At 42.8% G+C, this 26,547-nt stretch overlaps 1 protein-coding gene across 10 annotated transcripts in view; it reads left to right on the top strand.

Moving 5' to 3' along the window:
* Positions 1–26,547, top strand: part of SEMA5B (semaphorin 5B) — a 333,647-nt gene that overhangs the window by 289,426 nt on the left and 17,674 nt on the right. For all 10 annotated transcript variants that reach the window (XM_033162647.1, XM_033162615.1, XM_033162631.1 and 7 more), the window contains 6 exons: positions 4,774–4,891; positions 14,515–14,696; positions 18,784–18,927; positions 22,580–22,727; positions 23,284–23,509; positions 24,872–25,090. In XM_033162647.1, coding sequence (XP_033018538.1) covers positions 4,774–4,891; positions 14,515–14,696; positions 18,784–18,927; positions 22,580–22,727; positions 23,284–23,509; positions 24,872–25,090 — 1,037 coding nt within the window. The remainder of the gene's footprint in view (positions 1–4,773; positions 4,892–14,514; positions 14,697–18,783; positions 18,928–22,579; positions 22,728–23,283; positions 23,510–24,871; positions 25,091–26,547) is intronic.

Genomic DNA, 26,547 nt, shown 5'->3' with positions numbered 1-26,547 from the left:
AGATGCCCCAGGAGTCATGGATTGATATGTTGGCTTGCTGTGTCTTGAATGCTGAATTGGGATGATCTAATTTTAGATAATGCAAAGATTTAGATGTAATTATTTTAGTCTGCCTTGAGTTAGGCTGCAAAGTTGGGTTGCTTAACCAGTTAGAGTAATTGATACAAAACACTTCAGTGGACTTAAAAAGGTGCCTGCTATTAATTAGTCCCCAGATACTAAAACATTTTGAATTTAAATATGGATAAATTTTGTAAATGGAAAATCCTATCTTAGAAGAGGCATTTCCTCCTGTGCAATAAGTTGGTGCTTGCTTATATACTTATATGCATCTTCTCACCAGGGGTTGGGGAATCTGTGGCACTCCAGATGTAGTTAGACTCCCATTTGCCCCAGCTAGCATGGCCCCAATGGTCAGGAATGATGAAGTCTTAACAACACCTGAGTATGCTTTTGTAAAGAATATTTTTTCTCATGTGGAAATTAGTAAATTAAAAATCATTAATTTATTTCTGAACTACTGTGCCATTTCAGCTGGGACTACTGTTGTTTGTCATTCCCTTTCTTCCTCTGCCCACCCCACTTTTTCTACACTGTGCATGCTGATGGCCACGAAATATGAAGCCCAGTACATTCACCACAAATAGAATGCCTTTCATGTTGGTCCTTGCCACTTTCCATTTGGGACACGATTGAGCCTAACTACTCAGCCGTGATGGCCCATCTGTTCTTCCATACTGCAGACTTGTGCCTTTGTAAATACACAACTTGTTGTTGTTTAGTCGTTTAGTCATGTCCAACTCTTCGTGACCCCATGGACCAGAGCATGCCAGGCACTTCTGTCTTCCACTGCCTCCTGCGGTTTGGTCAGACTCATGTTGGTAGCTTTGAGAACACTGTCCAACTATCTTGTCCTCTGTCGTCCCCTTCTCCTTGTGCCCTCAATCTTTCCCAACATCAGGGTCTTTTCCAGGGAGTCTTCTCTTCTCTTGAGGTGGCCAAAGTATTGGAGCCTCAGCTTCAGGATCTGTCTTTCCACTAAGCACTCAGGCCTGATTTCCTTAGAATGGATAGTTTAGATCTTCTTGCAGTCCATGGGACTCTTGAGTCTTCTCCAGCACCATAATTCAAAAGCATCAATTCTTCGGCGGTCAGCCTTCTTTATGGTCCAGCTCTCACTTCCATACATCACTACTGGGAAAACCATAGCTTTAACTATACAGACCTTTGTCGGCAAGGTGATGTCTCTGCTTTTTAAGATGCTGTCTAGGTTTGTCATTGCTTTTCTCACAAGAAGCAGGCGTCTTCTAATTTTGTGACTGCTGTCACCATCTGCAGTGATCATGGAACCCAAGAAAGAAAATCTCTCACTGCCTCCATTTCTTCCCCTTCTATTTGACAGGAGGTGATGGGACCAGTGGCCATGATCTTAGTTTTTTTGATGTTGAGCTTCAGACCCAATTTGCGCTCTCCTCTTTCACCCGCATTAAAAGGTTCTTTAATTCCTCCTCACTTTCTGCCATCAACTACTGACTATAAAACAACGGTGGGGGAACCTGTAGCTTTCCATGTACCATTGGACTCCAACTCACATCAGCCCCAGCCAGCCTGCTCCGTGGTCACAGATGATGAGAGTTGTAGCCCGACAACATCCAGAAAGTCCCAGCTTTCCCCATTGTACTATTCTCCCCCCTACCTTAATACATTTTGTTGGGAAAAATGGAAGCAAAAAATAATATGTTTGTGAATCATTTGATTTTGCTTTGGGGTGTTTCAGTAGTTAAATGTGTTGTTATCCCTTTTCCTGTCTCTTAGTTGCTCCCAAATGGTTTTTTTTAAAACCCATGTGAAATTCTGCAAACAAATATGTAATAGTTTGAAAAATGGACGGCATGGAAATAACTTAGTATGCATCCTATATATCCCATGATCATCTTGTGCTCCACTCCACTTTTTAAATGGGAGGCATTCTAAGTGAGTTTGGTTTCAGAATCTTGAAGGTCAAAGATGGGACTTTGGTGTGGAATTCTTTCTTCTTCTTCTCCTCCCCTCCTTCACTGATCATCATTCTTCTCATCTCTAGGAGCCATTTAATTCTGCCCTGGAATGTTCAGGCTACCTTGAGTTCCAAGGCCATATGTCTCAGCTGCTTCTCTCCCCCCCCCTCCATCTGTCTACTCAACGACTTCACAAAACCCTTCCCCCATTTCCTTTTCTGAATAAAGGTAAAGGTAAAGGGACCCCTGACCATCAGGTCCAGTCGTGTCCGACTCTGGGGTTGCGGCGCTCATCTCGCTCTATAGGCCGAGGGAGCCGGCGTTTGTCCGTAGACAGCTTCCGGGTCATGTGGCCAGCATGACAAAGCTGCTTCTGGCGAACCAGAGCAGCGCACGGAAACGCCGCTGTCAATTATTTATTTGTTTGTTTATTTGTTTTTACGCCCACTGACAATTTGGGGGAGGGGGTGACAGCAGTAAGGTATTGTTCTCTAGCCAGATTAAAAAAACAAAAAACCCCACTGCACAATTCTCCCTGTAGTGCCCTTGTGCCAGCAACCCCCGTGGTTGTGTTCCTACACCATGACTTAATCTCTTGGCATGTTTTGTCTGGTATGAGCTGCACCAGAATTACCGTTTCTCTTCACCTCTTCCGATAGTTGTGTTTTTGTTTTTAAAGTTTCCCTTCTAGGGAAGCATAATAAGAGCATTGTTGCATCTCGCCCAGAATCTTTTATTTAAAACAGCCAAGAGAGATGTTGCTATTGCATGCCTATGCCTATATAACAAGGCAGGCGTCCTTCTGCGGAGGAAGAGCAAATTGGAGACTAGTAAATAATAATAAAAACCATTCCTACACCTGGCAGCAGAAAGGAATATAATGTTTGCTCTGGGGCAAATTGCTTTGGAATCAGTATAGGCTGGTACTGCATCCGACTTTGTTCAGCTATGCTTAAGGGACACGCTTTTTCATTTGTAGCTGATTACCAACTAATGGGATTTCAAAGATTTCTGGATGTGAATACTTCACATCTCATTTCATTTGATTTTGGGGGTGGGGGGGTGTTTCACTTATCATACTGATGTCTTGGCTTGGAATAAATCTCATTTCCCTTCTTTTGCCTGAATTGGATGTGCCCCCGCCCTCACCTTGTTTTAATGCCACAGGCTTAATTGACATTGCTGAGGCTTTGGGAAAGGACTGAAGCAGCTGATTGCATGATTGCAAAGGATCAGCCAAAAAAAACATAGTTACAGGCCCTTTCAACTGTCCATTTGCATTTGTTTCTCACTTTGGCTACATGTTACACCCTACTATGTGAAAAGCAGGCTAGCTCTGCCTGTTCAAAACTTTGGAGGCATCGTTCCAATAAGCAGAGAAAGCTGGAAGGGATTAAAGTCATATCCATAGGGAAGGACATCCTGTTGTCTATAGTTGGCTGCCTCTCTCTCTCTCTCTCTCTCTCTCTCTCTCAGAACGAGCTGTCCTTAGCATTTGGGGAGGGGCAGGAGAATACAGGGCTGGCCCCAGACATTTTGCTGCCTGAGGCCAAGGGCATTCCCCACCCCAGGTGAGCATTCTTTGAACAGAAGTCAGCCAGAATCTTACATAAACACTGATGATGGACAGAATTCAAAGGGCAGGGCAGACGGTGGGGCCCTTGTAGCCCTGTCCTTCAAAGCCAGAGTCCACTGCCTGAGACAGCCATCTCACCCTGCCTAATGGTAGGGCAGGCTTTGTGCAAAGAAACGAATTAGCTGCCAGAGGGAGAACTACAGATAAACAACCAGAAGATAAAGCTAGACTGTGACTCTTTGTTCTCTGCATGTATGACCTATGTCCCTCCCTTGCCTATTCACAGGAAGTCTAAATAAGGAAAGCCACACAGCTTTTCATATGATAATTTAAAGTGTAGCCCTGTTTCTATTTTCATATGGTCTGGTATAGCCACTTTTGGTTTTGTAAGTGAAAACGTATAATGACCTAAAGGAAAGGCTAAACTAGACAAGGGTATATTCACAAGTGATGCTAAATGCAAATTGTGAATTTCCTGAAGCTAAGTCAAATAGCAAGTTGCATGTAGCAGCATGTGTGCTCCATTACTCACTGTCAGAGTAGAAGGGTTGCTGACATCACTCCTAAATAATCTTGAGTTTGATCTTTGACCTTTACTGTATTTTGAAAGTATTAACAGTTATTTTCCTTTAATGAATCACAGAAAGGGACTGCATATGCAGACTATATGAACATAAAAATGAATACATCCATTGTTGAGCACCACCAAAAAAAGACTTCTGAGTAACACTAACTGTGTCTGTTTCAGGTTGGTGGCATGAGATCATGATTAAAAGTGCTGCCATTGTTGTTCTTGTTTTAAACGCCAAAGCTAATAACCTTTAATATTGGCCCACTTGCTCTTTCTGCTTGTCTAACCCTTACAAGTTGTTTCAGAAAACATTGTCACAGAAGGCTCTTTGTAAGAATGGACGAATACATCATTATTTGCAAGGACAAGTGTTCTTTGACTACATTTGCAAAGCAATTCTTTGTCATCTACCGGGCCTTGGAAGAGAGTAAATGGGCTTTTAATCCTTGATTTGTGTGAGTGATATTTTCTTGGGGAGAGAGAGTTGTCATCACCTTGTTATTTTGTTCATCATGAACCTTCCTTGCAGAGTTGACAGCTGTCGCACAGAAGCTTTGTACTTGAGTAACTGATTTTTTAAGTTTCCATCTGTGAAATGTCGCTTATCTTTTTTCTCTTCCCATACACAGTGAGTGCCTGGGAGCAAGGGACCCATACTGCGGCTGGGATAGGAAGCAGAAGCGTTGCACAACCATTGAGGACAGCTCCAATATGAGCCTGTGGAGTCAGAATATTACCGAGTGTCCTGTAAGTGGAAGGTTAAACCAGTAATGGATAAATGTATGACAAATGCTATTTGGGTTGATAAATTTGAACAGTTGCTGCACACCGCAGGGTGTGCTAAAGGCACATGAGACCACCGCCTTGTGGAAGCTAAACTGGTTTGAATCAGATCAGTGCCAGGCTGGGAGAAGTACGGGTTGGGAGGCTTCCTGGAGTTCCACAATGGAAGAAAGGTGGAATATAAATGTAAGAATAAATAAATCTATGAAGTTGTTTCCCACACTGCAGCGGTGAAGTTTGTAAATGTGCAGGTCAGGCAGCTGATGTCTCAATGTGTTCCAAGGGCACACTTTCATGAGGTTTGATGGCACAGGTATGGAGGGAAGACCTGTCGCCTGTCTGATATGCATGATTCCCAGGTACAAATATGTATGCCATGGTGGAGCAACAAAATCATACTACCATGGTTTGTATTATTTCTTTCTCAACCACTTATCCATATATCATGGCTCCTTCTCTCCTGGGAACTGCAGTTGGTGTAAGGCTAAAGGTATGCAAATGGATTATGGCTGCACACACCCTGTATATTTAAAGTACATTGTTTTCCCCAAAGAATCCCATCACTTTGGTTTGTTAAGGGTGCTGGGAATTGTAGCCTTGTTAGGGGCAAACTGCAGTTCCCATGGTTCTTTGGGGAAAGTGTATGCTGCTTTAAATGTATTTGCAGCTGCTGTTTATGCGATGGTAGCAATTTTTGCATAGCAATCTTGCTCAAGGGTAGCCAAAGTTTTGTCTTTCAGATGTGTTCAACTCCCATCCTTTATCATCATTAGCAAAGCTAGCTGGGGCTGATGGCAGTTGTAGTCCAACAACATCTAGAGGGCACCATATTGGCTATCTGTGGCTTAGTCATTTGAAATTTAGATGAAGTGTTGAGATGGCAAAGCCATTGTGACGAAATGCGTTTGCATGGTTTGTACCTCGAACCAGATCTCCAAGGTAGAAAGGAGGTGCACGTAGGCTTACCCAAATACACCCCCCCTTTTAATAATGTTACTTTCTGCCATGATGCAGCTTAGCATGCTGAGGCAGTATATAGCTAAGGTTGCAGAGGGTTATATCTGCATCATGCCTGTTAGATTTTAAGTTGCAATGCTGGGATGTTTATTCTTCTTATCATTCTTGGTTCCCAAGCTCATTTTTCCCCCTAGAGAGCATTAGTCATTCCTTCAATCCATCCTCTGCTTGGCAAGCTTACATTTTCTTTCCCCCACCCCGCCAAAGCTGGTTTTAAGGGATTGCCTGTTTATAACCTTCCTGTGCTGTTCTTGGGATATAGTGCTTCTTGACTGCACATGCTGTTATCTCCTTCAGCTTAATGCCTCTGCCTGTTGATAGGTGTGTGAAGTGTTAATCCTCTACTTGGAAAATGTCTGGCCTGGCCACGTGGGGAGCCTTCCAGCTCCTCTTACTATCATTGTTTCAAGGTCTTTGAAAACTGCTGAAAATGGCCCCTCATGACTCCTTTGAGTTTTAGAAATGACATCAGGGATGGGAAGGTTTATGTTTAATATGCAGATGATTTAGAAGTTTAGTTGTCATTGTGCACCATATCTTGGAGAGAGGAATCGTAGAGATGCATGCTGAAAAAAAGTTAACTGGAGCATCACTGGCTCAAGAAATTGTGCTCTTGCCACACCAGGCAGTGAATGATTATAGCTTAGTTCATATGTTTCTCTTCTTTAAAATGCGCAACCCTTCTGTTTTCACACCTCCCTGATGTGGGGAAATGATGCTGGATGGTTGTGATCTTGTGTTTTCTGCCATTACCATGGCTACCATCTGGTGCCAGAGGTTGACTGTGCTGGTGTGAAGGGTAGCAGCCATGTCATTGTACTCATAAGAACAAGAGCCTTAAAAAATCATAAAAAGAGCACAGTGGCCAAACCCACAAGCAGGACCTGAGAACAAGAGCAGTCTCCCCTCCCCTGGTTTCCAGCAACTGGTATTCAGAATCATACTGCCTCTGACCACGGAGGCAAAAGCATCATGACTAGTAGCTATGGGTTAACTTATTGGGCCAACACTGCCTCTTGTAGGAGAGAGTTCCATAGCTTACTCTTGCCACGTGGCTTCTTTGTTCAGGAGCTCTGCTGTGCCACCTTTGCCACTATCCTGATCCTGCTTTCTCACACTGCCACTCCACCTGCTTTCTTCTCCTCCCCTGCTACTTTGCTCACTCTGTTCCTCTCCTCCCACTTCACAAGGTCATAGCAAGGAAGAGTGGGGATCCTTGTATTATTATCTCTTAAAAAAAACAAAACCCAAAGCAAAACATTCAGCTTTTATGTTCTGTCCAGTGAAGTGCTGCAGCTTCAGCCACTCCCAGCATCCCCAGAACAACACATCACCTTCATTTCACTACAGTGTGGGAAAAGAAGATGTTTGGTGCACCGGAAGCTCTGCCAGTGCTTCCCTGATTGCATGCCCAACTGAATGTTGTTGTTGGTTTGCTTAAAGGAAGAAAAAGGGAAATTGCAGTGACTGGCAGACATCAGCCTCAGAATAACCATCCAAGAGCTAACAGTACTCCAGTTTCCCACCACACTGTCATCTGCCAGTGACTCTGGGAAACCCCAAGGAGCGCAGGGCCCCAGACTTGGGCCTCACAGTGCACCAGTCATGGTGCTGTTGTTGTCTTCTTTTGTATGACACTGACTATTTTGATAGGTTACCAAAGTGGGACTGGATCATGAAAAAGCTTATGCCACAAAGGCGATGTCTGAGTCAGGTGTATAATCGTGAGTGGCTTTCAAATGTAAGTTGCATATATGGCCTAGGACCCTCGTACCTACGGGACCACCTCTCCTGGTATGCCCCACGGAGGACCTTACAGTCCGCAAATAATAACATCTTGAAGGTCCCAGGCCTCAAGGAGATAAGACTGGCCTCGACCAGAGCCAAGGTGTTTTTGGCCATAGCCCCGACTTGGTGGAATGCTCTGCCACAAGAGACCAGGGCCCTGCAGAATCTGACATCTTACCGCAGGGCATGCAAGACAGAGCTGTTCCCCCAGGCCTTTGGTTGGGGTCCAGTCTGACTCCCCCTCTCTCCTTATAAGAACTTGTATGAAAGTGGCCCCCAACTTTTCTCACAGGCTCGTAGAAGATCAGTACAAACAGGCCGGTGAGCATTTAAGGTCCCCAACCCTAATTTGCAGGTTGCCATCTGATTTCACTTTGATTCTGATTTGATTTTAGGATGTATTTTTAATTGATTGCCTGGTTTTATGTTAATATGTTATATATTTGATGTTAGCTGCTCTGAGCCCTGTTTTGGCCGGGGAGGGTGGGGTATAAATAAAATAGAAGAAGAAGAAGAAGAAGAAGAAGAAGAAGAAGAAGAAGAAGAAGAAGAAGAAGAGAAACAGTAGTGCACATCTCTTACAAGCCTTGTGCATCAAACATGTCACTAGTGCTATCTTTTTCTTACCTCTTAACAGTGCAGAGGAGGAGGAGTGGGGAACCTGCTGACATACTTGTAGAGCAGTAGGGGGGATGAGGGGGATGGGAGAGTAGGTTATTAAAGGCCCTACAGCAGTCATAGTTGGGTGTGTGGGTGTGGGTGGGTGGGTGTGCATGTGCGTGCGTGCGTTGCAGCAATACAGGCCACAGCATTCATTCCAATTAGGGCCATCTCAATGCAGCTCCCCTTGCTTCCCCCTTTACATTGCACAGCCTGGGCAGCAGCCATAAAGGCACCTTTAGCATCCATTAACACACCAACTGGCAGTCTTCACGGATCACTTCAAAGCACATTATGACTTGATTGAACAGTGCTGATGTGCACCGTATGTGGCTTTCGCTTTAACCATCAGCAGGTGGCGAATTACTTAATGCTGCTGTAAGGAAGACTGTGGTCAAAGGAAGGGGAAGTCTGGGTGGTAATGCAGCTGCTCAAGTTTGTTGTTATGGTTGTAACTTGGAGGTGTACGCAGGACACATGGCCAGCCTGACTGTCGTGTAAAGGGCTGCTGGGTGTAGCATGTGCTCTCCGGTACGGTCTTCCCCTGCAAGACGCCTTTAACTCCAATGCACTTTAGGCTTTCAGCTTGGGTAATGATGTCTCATTTATTACACTTCTTCCCTCCTCTTTCTCTGAAGAACTCAGAGCAGCATATGTGGGGCTCCCAGGTTGTCTCTGTTGAGGCAGTCCACAGAGCCACACCAGTTCAGCTTCAGCAGTCTCCCTGTGTACTGTGCCTTGAGAGCCTTCTTTGGTCATCCACTTACCGGTAGGTCCTCTGCAAAAGAAGTGAGGTGGGAGTTTTCTGTCGCAGTCAGAAAACTCACAACTTCTACGTGAGTTTTCACTCTTGGTTGTGGTATAAAAAGTTAGCGGCTGCTAACTTTAGGTCAGTGGTTCTCCAGGTGTTAGAAAGGCCTTCCTAGGAACTTCAGGTTGATACAAAAGAATAGTTTTCTCTTGCCCTTCTACCCCTTCTTCCAGGGCCAAGCTACATGTTATACATTTACTTTGACCTGCCATGTCTTATCTACACTGGGCAAGAATGAAGAGTGGCAAGCTATGCCATCTCCTCCATGCAGTAAAGGGAAGCACCATGCTCCATCACTTGTGCCAAGAATCAGTGGGAAGCTCAATGGTAACCTAATCCTTCTGCAAGAAATTTACATTTCTGTAATCTGCTGTGGCAGTGAGCCCACTCTCCTCCTATGAGCTGCTTGCCTTTAGGTTGAAGGCATACACTAACACTGCCAGGAAAAAGAGCCTGTCTATTGTGTCTTAATGTTACACTTGAGGAGGCTTCTAGAGTTGTTGTTGCTGCTGTTTTTTTAATTATACAGATTCACTCTGTCAAAGTCTGCTACCTGCTGCTCTAAGGTATCATGGGTGCAGGAGGCAACTACCTTGGAGTAAATAATGGCAGGATGTAGTATAGTCATCCTCCCATCCACCTCCCCAGCAGGGGTGAGTGAGGAGAGAAAATAAGAGGAACAGATGTGTTAATATTCTTAGTAGCTTGCATTTCTTGCTAGTAGTTCATTATTTAACTAGCTTTTGCTCCAGTCCACCCCCTAACCCTGCCGACACACACAATGAAGGTTTTCATACAATATTGACAGTTGTCTGTGCTTGCCTGTGCTTTTTTGGGAGCTGGAGCCCAACGACACCTGGAAGGTGACACCCATGCTTTAGGGTATCCAGAAGTAACTTTATCACCCCAATTCTTATATTGCGTCATCTCCTCCCACCCCACCACTGTATTCTGGAAGCGATCAGGGGCAGGCTTTGGGCTTCTTTTTTGGACCATGTGAGATTAAGCCTTCTTAATTCCATGGAGAAAATAAAAGTTTTAGCTGTTTCCTTTTCACCACAAATCTGAAAAATGAGGTGCACACAGGGGGTTTCCTCCCCTCTCTGGAAAAGAAGAGTATATTTCCTTGACTCGTTTTTCATTTTCCCGTACCATTTTGTGAAGAGAAATAGGATAAAGCAAAGCAATATTTCTGCCTGTAGGGGAAAATGTGTGTATTAGTGCAGCCTCATAAATTCTTTTTATAGGGCCCTTTTGCTGCTACTTCCAATTAGACACTAAGGGAGGGAAGTCATAAGAGGACACTCTTGGGAGTCCAGGCTGCACTGAAAGCTGGTGGTAGTGATGTTGGCTGAAAATATAGGAATGCATATGGGAGGGTTGTTGTAACCATGGGAGCAGCAATACGAAGGTTTTGGACAAGAAGTGTTGAACTTGAAGAGCAAGGGGTGTGTCACCTTTTCAAATAGCTTTTCTAGCGAAAGCTCCATATCTCTGAAGTGATACTGTCTTTAACGGTGTTTTTTTTTTTTTTTTGAAAAATAAATTGTTATTCTTGTTTTAGATCCTTTCGGTGTGAGGCGGTTTTCTGAGATCCATTAGGAATTTATGCTTTGAGTGGCATGCAGGAATTGGCTCATATTCTTCATATAAGACATAGCCGGCTGTGATTAATGGAGGATTCTATTACTTGGATCAAGGCTTCAGAAATTAATTCTATTAAAGATGGTGTTTAAATCTCTCCCCAACTCTTTTTATTTTTTATAAACCTGGTTGGCAATGCATGAACTACAGAGGAGCCACTAAGGAGGGCTGCTTTCTGACTAGATCAGTGCATATTTTCTTAATCAGAATCCTAAAAAAATTATTCTAAAGAAATTGCTACAAACCGAAGGCTGGAATTATAATCCATATGTTGTTCAAGGCGGTGGTGCTGGTGGAGGGTTTTCACATGTAAAATTGATTTGTTTTGAAATTTTCCATGTTTGTTTAATTAAAATGTGGTTGCTTTCCCTATGCCAGCTACGATCCAATAATTGTTTCTCGGGTTCCCTGGTATTTTTATTTTTCCTTTCTGTGCTTCTTAATTAAAGCCCTACACCAAATTATGTCCTTGATTTCTGAGCAAAGCTCTGCTGGATCAGAGGTTCCGTGCAGGCTGCAACAGTCTGTTCCGAGAAGCATCCAGCATAAAGCAAAACTTCCTTAAAAAAATAAAATAAAAAAACCCCAGTAAGCATCTTGCCTAAAAAAAAAGCTAAGATTTTTTAAAATATGTTTTAATTAAAGCGAACACATCTGGACTTAGAGTTACATCTTTATCTGTTCCCCACTTCTTATCTTAAAGCAAATAAAGCTGAAATATTTCAAAGTAGCTTGGTATCTTTATTAAAAGCTTTCATTTTCCTGATCCGGGTTCGCTTTGCACTCATTGGTGGAGATCTTGTGCATGAGCACAGTTCCCTGTTCACATCAGTGGAGAATGCTCAGGAGGCTGAATGATCAGAGCTAGACTTTTGAGAATGCAAGTAAACTCTTTGCAGATGGGAAAAATATGTGAGCGCAATGGAGTTTTGAATAGCCATAGCTCAGTGACAGATTCAGGAGTGTGTGCGCGTGTGTAAATGATAGTGGTGAAATTGGCAAGGCTTCCTAGAAGCCCTGTCAGTTTCTCTTGATTGCAGAAAAAGTGTGATGTGCACAGGTTGTCATACGTTTATCACAATAGATTTCAAAGGCCAGTAAATAAGCTTTTCTTTAAAACAAAACTACTACTGGTACTTGTGCATTGATCATCCCTTCAAATTAAAGAAATGAAAGCTGGAAAAAATAACAGAAGGTATGGAATGATTCCATAACCAGGAGAGTAAATTGGACCTGCTAAAATCTGGTGAAAAATCCCAAACATAGGAAAATCAGAAGCTTCTCTACACATGTGAACCCTCTACCAAGGGTTCACTTAGTCCAGAATCTTGCTTCCCACAGTGGCCAGCATGGTGGTTGCTGAAAACCCCACAAGCAGAGCCTGAAAGTAATTGCCCTCCTCATCTGATCTCCCAGGAACTGCTGCCTACGAAACTGGAGGTAGCATATTGTCACTGTGAGTAGTAAGACCTATGCTCTGTGAATTTGCTAAAATTCCCCTCTTAATGCAGCCTTTAAATGGGCAACCACCACCATCTCCCATTAATTACAGGAAGGACAAGTTAGCTGAGATGGGAGAGTTAGGGCTGCAATAAGACTTTCCCTCCTAGCATCCTCCTCTGTGCCAGAGAAGAAGAAGAAGAAGAAGAAGAAGAAGAAGAAGAAGAAGAAGAAGAAGAAGAAGAAGAAGAAGAAGAAGAAGAAGAAGAAGATTGTGTGCTTCTTCAGCATTTAATCGTGCCATCTTTCTGCTATTAATCTTGCCCAGTTTGTCTTCATCTTGCTTAAATATGTGATGTTCTTAACTAAGCCAAGTAGTCCAGCTGAGCATTATCCAGAACAGAGAAATCTCAGCACAAGACTCCCCCATGGTGCTTATTGTTTGTGTACTGCTGAATTAGAGTGTGGTGAAAACAAAGCTTTGCAACAGATGTTTAAAGTCCTCTGACTACAGTGTGATGAGCATAACGACAGACCTAAATTACTTCCATGTCAGTTCTCATAGTCTTGAGATGGGGTGTGTGTGCGTGTGGCTGTTTATAGGAAAAGCCAAGGGAGTGCTTAACTGTGCCAGAAAGAGAAAGGAGCGGAGAAGTTAGAGATAGAAACTTACGATTTGTAAACCTAAATGCCTTACTAATTCATTGTATTTTTTTGGAGTTGCCTTGGGTAAGAGATAAAGTGTTTTGATTCTCTTGTGAGATGGAGAAAGTGCCTCTCTACAAAAATAAACATGTACAACTATTAGTGGCAGCTGACGAGCTGGTCTGTGGGCAAGTGCCCCTCTAGCTTTGCTTTGCTGCTTCAACTGTGGATGGTGCTATTTCCCCTGAGAGGTAAAAGCAGGGGTCAGCAACCTTTTTCAGCCGTGGGCCAGTCCACCATCCCTCAGACCATGAGGTGGGCCGGACTATATTTTTTTTTTGGGGGGGGAAATGAACAAATTCCTATGCCCCACAAATAACCCAGAGATGCATTTTAAATAAAAGGACACATTCTACTCATGTAAAAACATGCTGATTCCTGGACCGTCTGCGGGCTGGATTGAGAAGGCGATTGGGCCACATCGGGCCTTAGGTTGCTTACCCCTGGGTAAAAGCTTCTGCTAAGAGGAATGTGTGGAACTCCAAAACCAAATCCTTTTTACCTTTTGTACCTGTGGCGTTATATTGTGTGCAAACAGCATCACACAGGGGTGCACTGTGGGAGTAGCGGAAGTTATCTAGCACAGATGAAGCCCTTTGGTACAACACACATGTAGTGTTGTGGTCAAAATGATGCTGACTTGAAATGTGTTGAAACTGAAATGGTTGCTGCTGTTTTTTAAATTTCAGCTGAAATTAAGAGTTCAGAAGCAGACCTTAAGAACTTGTGCTGTTCATTTAAGTGTTCTATTCTCCTTGGATATTTATTTACTTATATCTAGGGTACTGTACACACAGTGACTGTGTAGTGAACTTGGTTGACCTAAGAAATTTTGCTGCCTCAGGCAGGGGACAAGATGGTGCTCTCTCCCTTTCACATGCAGAATCTGATTGAATGAATGAGTTGAATATTACTTTCAATTTGGCAACAGGACTGCATTCTCTGCTACACCTGAGGGCAGTGGGCTAGTTTAGGGATGAACAGAGCAGGACACAAAGCACACACAACTCTGTCCCTTGTTCTACCTTACAGCCCATCCCTCAGCATCTCCTGCCTGAGGCAGGAATAGCCTTTCTCTGTTTAATGGTAGGGCTAGCCCTGGTAGTGAGGGCTCATTCCTTAGTTTATGTTTTGCTAAATATGAGTATCTGCCTGCAGTATGCAGCATGGAATTGTGAGGAAGTACTGACATTGTGTTATTCTAGAGAGCAGTGTTTTTCAACCTTTTTTGGGCAAAGGCACACTTGTTTCATGAAAAAAATCACGAGGCACACCACCATTAGAAAATGTTAAAAAAATTAACTCTGTGCCTATATTGACTATATATAAAGTAATTCTCTTGAATTTTTCAATTTTTCCCATGGCACACCAGGCAACATCTCGCGGAACAGTGGTTGAAAAACACTGCTAGAGAGGGGTAGGAAAGATTCTCAGACATATCCTTGCCTCCACTGCAACACTGCCCTCACGGGCAACTTACGATGCACAGACTCACCGTATGACTTCTCTTTATTTAAATTAGGTGAAAAATCTGATGGTGGATGGCCAGTTGGGGGCCTGGTCCCTGTGGCAACCATGTGAACACTCGGATGGTGACAGCACAGGCTCCTGCTTGTGCAGATCGCGGTTGTGTAACAGCCCTCAGCCTCAATGTGGTGGACGTGACTGTGAAGGAGCCAGGATAGAGATTGCAAATTGCTCAAGGTACCTGAACGTCTTTTATGTCTTGCATATGCAAGAAGGGTAAAAAGTTATTCCTTTCATCTGTCTACTGACTGTTATTGCCTCTTTCTTGGTCAAACTCACCTATAGAGCACAAAAGTCACTTAAAACGAGGAAGCAGAGGTTACAGGAAAAGAAGCGGTATTGTTACAACTTTAATATTCTGTTGTACAGTTGACAGAGCACTAGGAGACCCAAGTTCAACTCCCTACACAGGGATGAAACTCACTGGGATAGTTGAGGCCACAATTTCTCCTCCTTGTCTACCTCTTAGGGTTGCTGTGAGGATAAAAGAGGCAAGCCAAGTATACTGCCCTCAAGTATACTGCCCTCACTGGAGGAAGGTCAGGGATAGAACCACAATAAAAATAAATATCGTGTCACTGGAGGGATTTCTCAAATACCAAGTGAGTTTACTAGGAAACCTGACACTGTGAAACTATTGGCAAAGAAATCATTTTCAAGGTCTCACTTATAGATTGGGGTAATTAATCTGGAATAAATGCCACCCTTGGTTCTCCCCCACCCCACCCCCCATTACGAGTCTGAATTATAGAATTACCACTTCATACTACAAGGGTTCTTCCAGTCAATTGTGATAGCAGTGATCAGAATAGGGATTGCCACAGAACATATCTGGCTTGTGGGCATCTAGCTAGCATAGTCATTATGTACCTCACACTTCCAAACTGTTACAGATAAACCAGTAATGGGGACCAGGAGTCCTCCCCATGTTGGTGGACTGCCACACTCTTCGGCCCTCACCATTGGCCAGGTCACCTTGGGCTGATGGGAGCTGGAGTCCCAACATCATATGAAGAGCCACAGATTCCCCCAGCGCGGATATGAAACATTTTAAACCCCAAATTGCAGGAGTTCACATAGTTTTGCTTTGTATGACCAAGAAAGTTGCATTAACTTCATTAAAGTAATACATCACATTGCATGCGGTACAACTAAATTATAAAAACATAATCAGTTGTTACGCTTTGCATCTTGATAGTTCCCTCTTAACAGGTGGCATCATGGGAGTCCTAACACTGTTTAAATACTGAAGCAAGTGAAAGCAATATAAACAAATTTTTTAAATGAACGGCTAATCATTTAAAGCTTGGCATGCATGCATGCATAAATGGCCCTTTATTATTATCATTACTACTACTACTACTACTACTACTACTACTACTACATTTGTACCCCGCCCATCTGACTGGGTTGCCCCAGCCACTCTGGGCGGCTTCAGCCTTTTCTTGTTAATACAACTGATATTATGTAGCTTGCTGAGTTCAACCGGCAGCTCTTTTGTTTGCTGTGGATCACTGAGAGCTAGCTTTCGCATCTGTTGTGCTCCCTGAATCAATGTCATCATTACCACGTTGCATGTGTGTTTTTCACGGTCCCCATCTTTATTGACAATTTTGTATTACTGGTAATACCCATTTTAGATTAGGAGAAACTATTTTGGGGAGACCTAAAGACATACACAGACACACACACACTGTAAGCTGTAGGGATTCCATTGCGCAATTTGACCATCTTATCTGTCACACCTGGCGGGATTTAGTCTGTCTTTTTTCTTCAGGCTTGTGTAGACACTTCTGTGTAGCAACTACTATCTGTGTTTGCTGGACGTGGATGCTGCTGTGGTCTGAACCACTGAGCATCTTAGGCTTGCCAGTCGGAAGGTCGGCGGTTCGAATCTGCACGATGGAGTGAGCTCCTGTTGCTCTGTCCCAGCTTCTTCCAAACCTAGCAATTTGAAAGCATACCAGTGCAAGCATGTGGGCCTTTGTGGAAAAATCTTCTTCTACATTTTCTATGCTCTTGATCAGCCATTCTTACAGATGGTAGAATTCCACCATGTGGAGCATCCTCTAGCCTGCAAGAGACATAAGGCAGCTGATGCAATCATTTAATCATTGCCAACAACATGATCTCTAAAAGTGTGGGATACCACAAGATTAGCCCGTAGGAAGTGGATGAGAAATGCATTCAGTGTTAAAATTCAGTGACTGTTAAGAAATACAGCCATATGATCATCTTACACTCATTGTAGGTCTAGTATTTCAATTTTAACTGTCTTCGTATGGCATTGCGAGGCTTTCATTACAATGTTTAAAGAAGAGATTTAGTTATAAATGAGATCTAAGATCACAAATGCCACAGTGCTGATGAAAACCTTCTTGAAGATTGTCTACACTTTGGAATATAAATCGAGACTTCCTCCTTTAAAATCCTTAATCTTCAAAACAAAACATGTGCATATACAGTAGAACTTCATTTATCCAAATGACATGGTAACTATCCAAAACATTTGGCTAATCAAGTGTTTTGCTATGTGGATGGATGATTTTAAAAGGGTTACAGTGAAATAAAACTACACACAAAACATGGAATGATTTTAGAAATATATGACTTAGTTGAGTTTTGGATACTGGTGGTTTTGTTTTCTGTGGCTCCCCCCTACCCACTTTCAGGGGTGTGATAGAAAGCATTTATTCATTTATTGTAATGACATATTTTAAGTTTTGGGTACCATGTCTTTCTTAGATGGTCAAGGAAACAATAGGCAAAACATGGGTTATATCACAGTTTGTATGCAAGTCCTGTTTTGTTTCCTCACCTTCTTACGAAAGAAAAGAGAACAGTGCCAAGAGAATGGGAGAGTTGATAACGGGCTTGAAAACCGTGAAGGCTATGCAGGTTTTAATTTAAGCTTCCTACTGCAGCTGGTGCCTTGCCAGGTACCCACTGGTTGCCAAACACTTTTATTAATTTAATCAATTCTTGGAAAATCAACACATCTGTTCACCAGCTCAAATTTCAGGACCACAAGAAACAGGACAGCATTTGATATGGACTTGAGAATGAACTGTAGAAAATAGTTGCTCTATCACTTGGTCAGGGCCACTGAGGTGAAAAGCAGGATTGTGCGATGGCAAAAGGGAAACTACATTTGGTATAACTTTGCCCCTGAAATGTATTTTCTCTTGCGACTATGCATTTCTAAGGAAAGATACATACCTACTCTAAGAAAGAAGAATATGTTCAAATCATTTTCAAAATAATTGGCCACCACAGTATCTGTCTTTCCTTTATTAAATGGGCCCTGAGATTAACACATCATTTGGGAATCTAGGGTTCTGTGAGCTAAAAGGCGAATGTAAAAGGAGAGAAATTTGAAGAAGTATTGGGCAAGGAGAACACCTGAAATTGGAGGAAGGTTTCTTGAGAAATAGCACCTCAAAGGTGGTTTAGCAGTCTGTTTTGTCATATTCCAGGTCCACCAATAGAATGCTCTATTAATCCTAAGAGTGTTCCCTGAATCTTCAGATGTCCATAAAAATAAATTGTCTTGTTTTTATGCTTAAGGAAATACTGAGGTTTTAAACTGCTTGTGTTTTTTTATTTTATTCTATGCAATTATGTCTATTTTTTATTTTTTCATTGTTTTTTTTAATGTAATGCATTCTGAGCCTTTAGAATACAATAAATAAATGATTCAGTGTTTATAAAGCTTTATTATGTGTGGCAAATACTGCTTCTGAAGGTGCCTAAGTGAGGTCAGGGCATCTTTCATCTCTTCTGCCCAACCTTTTGTAATTCTTCCCCTTCCAGCATCCCACATATTTGCTTCTGCAGATTTTTCTGCAACACCGTGACATCTTTTTTTTTTTTTAAAAAAAGGTTTCATAGGGAACTCAAGAAATGATACAAAACTTTGCAAATTTATGAGTAATAGAGGGTATAAAAATGAAACTCTCACCTGCCCTTATTATGTTTAGCATAGGCTTAAATCTGTTCAACATGAAATTGCCATGGATTTTGTTTGTTCAAATTTTTAATGTTGGGGAAGACTCAAGAAAAGCACATGCAGAATTCTAACCCTAATCTCTGTCTGTTTCTTGGGCTAACCTCTATTGAAGCGTGCTTCGTAGTGCTAGTCAGTCTCTGCAACCTGTTGGTACTCCAGAGCCACCAGTGTTGAACTTGGGGTTAAAGTTGAAAAAATAATAATTAACCCAGATGCCATGTTTTATCTTTCTTCCTTCCCCCTCCCCTTTGTCAGGAATGGAGCTTGGACACCATGGTCGTCCTGGGCCCCCTGCAGCACTTCCTGTGGGATTGGCTTTCAGGTCCGTCAGAGGTCGTGCAGCAACCCTGCTCCGCGATACGGAGGCAGGGTCTGTGTCGGGCAAAGCAGAGAGGAGCGGTGAGAGTCGTTCCCCATCCCTAAACTTCTATGAGACTTTTTTTTTTTTTGGCTCAGAGCTCTTGTGTTTTGTTTTGAAGGATTCATTACACCACATGGATTAGTGACCCATCCCAGATGTCTTCTCCCATATGAACCTGCCCACTCACTGAGATTATCGTCTGAGACCTCTGCTCCTGTGACCCTACCTGTAGAGGTTAGGCAGGTGGCAATTGGGGATAGGGCTTTGCCCTGATTGTGGAACACTTCCCCAGAAACACCTGTTTGGCACCCATTCTTTAATCTTTCAGGGAACAAGTAAAAAAAAAACTAACCCCCCCAAGCTTTTTGATTGTGATTTATTGTATTCTTCTACTTCTGCTGCTGTTAGTCTTCACTATTTCATTTACGTTATGTGTGTTTTAGGTTCATCATTGTCATATTGTGTTTTTATATTGATCTCATAATTATTCATTTTTGCCTATAAAGCTACCTTACAGACCTTTTAAATAAATATAAATATGTTACTGTATTGCACACCCATATGTCAAAATAATAGTTTGAACAGGGCCATAACTTAAAGAAAGTATGGCATTGTTAAGCTGTTGAGGTTGCTAAACCTAAATTTTTCAGTGAAGTATGCCATGGTGCTATATAATATGGCTGCTTGCTATTCAGAATGGGAGCTCTTAGCCAGCCTTAGAGCTCTTGTGCTGAAGGATGAGATAGAAATTTGCTCAAGAAGTGAAATAAGAGCATAAGGATGCTCTAGCCATAACACATGCTATGCTGTGCTATGAATAGAGAAAGAAAATAGTATGCATATTTAAAAGGAGAACTGCACATATGCTGCATTTTCATAGGAGAGTTAATAGTCTTTAGATGGCATGCCACTCCCCCCACTAGCAAACTAAAATAGCCAGTGCTAACAGAAGTGGAGCCAAAAATGGGCCATGGGGGTAAAATAAAAACCACCCTAAGCATGCTTGGAAGTCACAGGTATTGAGTGTCAGAAAGCCAGGGGTTTGTTTTGTGGGAGATTTGCAGCCAACCCTAACAAATACATATTCTTGCTAGTTATCATGAGATAGGGCTAAGGCTACAGAAATAGAATTGGTAGAGAGGTTCTGTGTGATGTCATTTCCCCTCCTGTCTGGAGAGGAAAGGACACATAATATGTTCCCCCCTCTGTCTTCCTTTGACCAGCATTGGATGCAGATATGCCTCCTTTTGGTCCAGCTTTAGTTATAATGTAGAGATAAGTATTTTGCCTGTATAATTTTTACTGCTACTGTAGCTGTGAACCAATGCATGATTATAAAGTAAGTGAATCCTAATTTAAAAGGCCTGATTCTTTGTTAAACAGGGTAAGAAGGGGAGAGCCAGCTTATTTTGTAGCTGGACTTGCTTAAAATTGAGCTTTGATCTGGCTCTCCAAGCAAATATTTATCATGCCCCCAAGACCCCATCAATTTTGGTGGTGGCAAACAAGCAAAGAAAAAGGACAGGGACACAGCCCTGAGATGGGGGGTGGGAATACAAGTTGTTCCCTCCCCCAGACATCAAATTGATGAGCAGGGAGGCGGGGATAACTCCCTCTTCTTAGCTGATCTGCATAGATTAGCTGAGGGGAAGCTTTTTGCTGTAGTGTGTATGTGAGCATGTGAGAGTGGAATGACCACACAAACCATTGTTTTGCAGCCCTTGGAGGTTTGGTCATTGATGAATGTGTCCCTCAGCAAATAAAAAAATAAAAAAATGGTTAGTACCCCAGCTAAAGTTCCAGACAAAAACCTGCTCAGGAGTTGCAAATGCAAAAGACACTTTGTTTAATTAGTCTGAGCTCTGTATGTCTTCATGTTTGATTAGATCTGTGTCTACTGGAAACATAACTTTATTTTTTTCCATTGAAGTAGTGATAGCAATAATGATTCTATTATGTGACGATTGAAGTGGAGCTAAAACTTTCTTATTTTTAAAATGGGCAAAAATAGTTGGGCAAAAATAAAATTAACTCAACTCAAGGAAAGTGCTGCTGAACACAGCTGAATGCCACATTTACCTGGACCAGAGTTCCTGGGAAAATGATCCAGAAAGCCTGGGGGGCAGATGAATATGATGTTTGGCCAAACTACTTTCTAACTACAGAGGAGGCAGGGAGATTGTACTAAATTGTGGGTTCAAACAAGCCATATGGCTGGGAGGTAAGTCCAAATGAACAAAGTGGAACTGACATGGAATAAATATGCATAATAAATGGGCTGTAAGACCTTGCTTCTTCTCACGCCAGGTTTGGAAAGTAATGTCTGACCACAATACTATGTGGTGAGTTTCTTTTTTTTGTTTTTGCAGTTTTTACAACCTTAAAGCACAGTTACAAATGGCAGGCATAGAATATAAATCGAACAAAACTACAAACTAAGCAAACTGTATGTATATTTCCTATACAAAAAGGAAAAAATCGCAAAGAGAATGGGAGATAGTTAGTTTTGCAAACTTACTAGACTTCAGTTTTTAGGACCACAAATAATTGTGTAATAAGTCTGTTCAAAACAGTCTCTGAAGGATGGGGGCATACTGACAGTAGATAACATTGTGTTACATACACAGTGATGGTTGCCCAGTTTCCATCAAATCTGTCAACTCACTGTACTCTCATAAGGACTTGGCTACTTAAACCCAGCATAATACTTGCTAAACAATAATATAGTTCAGCCATTTATTTTAGGGTAATTGGCATCAGATTATTAGATAATTTGGGATCCTAAAGAGGCCAGTTTAATTACAAGTAGCTGGATTTCTAGCCTAAATTAGTTTGCAGTGCTTTAAGGCTTAAGTACTAAGTTAATGGACAGTACTGTCAATACACACTTATAAAGATGTATCTGTTTTTAAAACATTTTTATTTTTTTCACCCAGGCAATGGCAGAAAAAATATATCGTATTATAATGGTACAATGTGAGCATTAGTAGTAGGTTATGAGCACATCTAGTTTGGGTATAAACTATCTGGGTCTTTTGCAGGATAATTTGCTATACTTAGCAAACGTAAGTCAATGTTAGCTGCTATTATGTTGCTCTGCTGCTATGACCATCCACTGTTTTTGTTCGTTTGTTTTTTAAAAAAGAAATAGTAGTATTACAGTTTTTAAACAGGGTAGAAAACTTGTATGACCATAATCCTGAAACAACAAACAAAAGAGATCTCATTCATTGTCCATCTATGCAAACAACTTAGTAGCTGTTGTCATTGATAAAGCAGTGTAAATAATTAAACAGTTAAGATGCAAGTATTACAAATTGAAAAACAACAACAGCCTGCTGGAATCTACAGTCCCTCCAAAATGGACACTAACAAGAATTAGATTAGATCCAGACTAAGTAAGTTATGCTTTTAGTCCCACTGAAATCAATAGGACTAGTTTCTCAAAATTTATTTCCTGTTGATTTCAGTGGGTCTAAAGCACAACTAACTCTTTCTGTCTGTCTGTCTTGCATCTTTTTACTTGTGGTGCTGAAGTTGAACTTCCACTCAGCCTGATGTCAGCCTTTTTCTTCCTGGTGCAAACAGTTCCTTGCGGAGTCTTTTACAACTTTCCTTTGGGGTGCTCCAGGACACTGACTTGCATTATTGTTTCCTTATTTCCCTCCCTGGAATTTTGTTTCCATTCAGGTTCTGCAATGAGAACAGTCCATGCCCATTACCAATCTTCTGGTCTTCGTGGGGCCCTTGGAATAAATGTAGCGCAAATTGTGGTGGAGGGGTGCACTCCAGGCAGAGGTCTTGCGAAAATGGAAACTCGTGCCCAGGCTGTGCTGTGGTACGTTTTCATTTAGATAGGCTTTCGTTGCTATTTTCTTATGTTCTCTTTTCCTCGGTTCTTTAGGACTTGTCCTATACACCTGTGCTTAGAGAAGAGAAGAGAGGGAGCTTACAGGTAATTGACCTAGGGGCTAGGTAAGAAGGGAGCCGGCATTTGTCCACAGGCAGCTTTCCTGGTCATGTGGCTGGCATGACTTCTGGCGCAACGGAACACTGTGATGGAAGCCAGAGCGCATGGAAATGCCTCCAACCGGGCCTTTGTCTATGGAATTCATTTGCATGCATGAGTATGGGCACCATATGTAACACATGTGTAGGCCTGTCGCCTCAGCATTGAATTCTGTTAAAGAACTGGAAGCAATACCAGACCTTGATTTATACACCTTCTGAGCTTTATTACTGCTTCAGTGTTTTTGTGATTTTGAGTCAAATATTCAGAGGTTTGTCTTACTGTTCCTTAAATGTCATTTCCCCCAAGTGCAGTGGTAAAGCTGCAAGCCCTCAAGTAAATGCTAATAATTGGGTCCTTCCCCCATTTTCTCCTATTTCTGTAGGAGTATAAAACCTGCAGCCCAGAGGCCTGCCCAGAGGTCCGAAGAAACACACCTTGGACTCCATGGATGCCCACCAACATCACTCAGAGTGGCGCTCGTCAAGAACAGCGTTTCCGCTACACCTGCCGTGCTCAGCTTGCTGATCCTCACGACCTCCAGTTTGGCAGGAAGAAGACGGAGAGCCGGTTCTGCCCCAATGACGGCTCAGCTGTTTGTGACACTGATTGTACGTCCTGCCAGATTGTGAGATTATAATGAGCGCCAAGCTAAGCTTATTATTATTCATGCTGGAGGTTGTGGGCACCTGAAGCGTAGGGTTGGATAAATGCTGATCTATGTTGATAGCAATAGAGCAAATCAAAGCCAGCAGATTGAGACGGTATATACTCTGTGAAGTCAGGATGGATGAGCACCAGGGAATTTGCTTGGGAGCTTTTCACACACCTGCAAACACTGTGTGTTGCTGGAAGTGCATAATCTTAATTTCTGTGTTTATTAAGATGCCCTTCACACATCCAGCAGCATAGGGGTCACTTTAGCTTGCTGTGATTGCACACTACAGGAGCGCATGATAGGATTGTGTGGTTGAGAGCCCAATTGTGAGGGTCTTTCAGGGAATCGGGGTGCCATGGATTGAGGCAGTCAAGTGGGGCAGGCAAACTGGTCCCAAGGTGTTGAAAACTTTATATATTAATAGTAAACGCACCCAGTAACAAATTGGCAGCTCATCCCTCAGGAGGGTCTCTCTCTCCTGCCGGCAATCATCCTGCAGTAATTGCAGTTCCTGGGCCAAACACAAGGGAAGACCCACCTGCATGGCAGTAATCCAATCTGAAGTGCTTGAATTACTGTGATCAGGCTATCCTGGTCCAGGAACCGATGTCACACTAGCTGAAGCTGATAAAAAGTGCGCCTAGCCACCAGGTCCTCCAGTGCGAAACCTGGGTCTCCCCTAGACTGCTTACTTGCTCCTTCTGAGGGAGTACAACCCCATCCAGGGCAGGTAATTGGCTGATTTCTTGGATACAATAACTATTCACCCACAGGGCCTGCATCTTGCCAGGATTCAAGCTCAGTGCATTGGCCCTCATCCAGGCCACCACCACTGCATGGTATCTGCACCATTAGCACCACTCACATGTTGGCATGCGTGGGGCTAAGCAGTTTCATTTCATTTACCGCACCACAGATTCTTTTCTTCACTATGTGATGAATGTAACTTATATTTGTCATGATCACCTGCAGGGGAGGGAATCTTGCTAGTGTGCCCATGTGACTTGGGTGCTCCTGAAGCCTTGGCAGTTCACCTGCCACAGAAATCTCTTACCGGAGAGAAGGAAAGAGAGAGAGAGAGAGTGCCAATGTGACCTTGTATGGCCAAGATGCTCTGGGCAACACAGTAGTCAAAAGTCTTCCAGCCTTCCTCTTAGCCCTGAAGCTGGGAAGGGGACAGGGTTCACCATGCAACTGTCTGAACACTCCTTGCCCACTTCTGCTGCTGCAAGGTTGGGAAGAAAGCTGGGGGGTTTCCATGTGTTTAATTCCTATATTTTTCTTTCTCTACCCCCCTCTCCCCACTGCCCCCCAGCTTTAGTTGATGACCTTCTGAAAAGCGGCAAGACCTCTATTCGGATTATCAATGGTGGGTGGTCCTTTTGGGGAGGGTGGTCATCTTGCTCTCGAGACTGTGAGCTGGGCTTCAGAACCAGGAAGCGAACATGCACCAATCCAGAACCAAAAAACGGTGGCCTACCTTGCATAGGATCTGCAATGGAATATCAGGACTGCAACCCACATCCCTGTCCAGGTAAAAACTGTTACCCTTTCCTGCTTTTGTTCAGTGCCAGTAGCGTGCTGGAGAAGTGTGCTATGAAGTTCTTCCATTAATCTTCACCGTGTCATCGTAGGGCATGTTTGCCTGTGCTGGCCCAAGATATTTTCCTGCCTGAAGCAGAGCCAACATATGGTGCCCTTTTCCCCTGCTAGGGCCAACAGTGTGGAAAAGTCTCGCTGTACCATTCACACACCAATTCATGCCTCATGACGCCATCTAACGCTGACCACTTCACCCTGCTGCATGGCATGGCTGTTTCTGATGTTAGAGCTGGCACTTTTGCACAAGGCATTTAACATACATAGCTGTAAGCTCAGCCCTCAAAATCCAAAGGAAGTTTGGATTGCATGCAGAGGGTGAAACCAAATCTCATTGCTGCAAAAACATTAGAACTTTCTGCTCCTTTAGTAAAGCGAGAGCTGTGCAGGATCAGATGTGTCTTTAAGTTTAAGATTAGATCTGGTACTTTCACTTTGCTCACCATTCCATGGTCCAGATTTGCTTATTTCAATATGGCTTATCCGCCTCTAAGTATTGGTTACCATTTCCTGAGTGGCAATCAGGAAATATTATTTCCTTGTTAACTAGTCCTTGAAATTATTGCCCTGTTGCTTACTGGATTAGAACAGTAAAGGAGCCTTCCTTTCCCCATTCTCTCCACCCTTTCTCAACCCCCAAAACCACACCTGTTGGTGTTGTGTACCCTGAAGTGCTTTTCTAGGGGACTTTCACACAGGGGTTTAATATTGTAAAGGGCCATTCAGATATCAGAAATACAGTGGTACCTCTAGTTATGAACTTAATTCGTTCCGGGGGTCCATTCTTAACCTGAAACTGTTCTTAACTAGAGGCATGCTTGTGCTAATGGGGTCTCTTGCTGCTGCTGCGCTGCCAGCACACGATTTCCGTTCTCATCCTGGGGCAAAGTTCTCAACTCGAGGTAACTCTTCCAGGTTAGCAGAGTTTGTAACCTGAAGCGTTTGTAACTTGAGGTACCACTGTATATTGTTGGCGAAAGGTTTTTTTTTTTTTTAAATGTATCAGATTTTTCTCAGACAGGGTAAAACCATATTAAATGGGGGGGGGGGGAATATGGTCTGCCTTTTTGATGCCAATGCCATTGTTTGGATGTTGCCAGAAATGTGCTTGTGTGAGAATAGTCATTACTTTTGCATTATAATCATAGCCATTCCTTCCCTCCTTTTTCAGAACTATGTGCTTGGAGGGGCCAGGAATGCAATGAACTAACTTAAATCATTTTGGCAGAGAAAGAAACCAATAGGGACTTGTGAACAGTGAGGAAAAGTATTTGTAGGCAAATAGTTAGGATGCTATTCATCTAGCATGGTAGCTTCTCCATAGCTTTCTTCTCCTTGAAATAATGCTTTGGGTTTGTCTTTTATTGTGATGGGATTAACATATGGGTGAAA

This window comes from Lacerta agilis, chromosome 1 (genome assembly GCF_009819535.1).
Source record: "Lacerta agilis isolate rLacAgi1 chromosome 1, rLacAgi1.pri, whole genome shotgun sequence".
Taxonomy (NCBI): Eukaryota; Metazoa; Chordata; class Lepidosauria; order Squamata; family Lacertidae; genus Lacerta; species Lacerta agilis.
The sequence above is the reverse complement of the archived record's forward strand: the minus strand, read 5'-3'. Positions and strand labels throughout refer to the sequence as shown.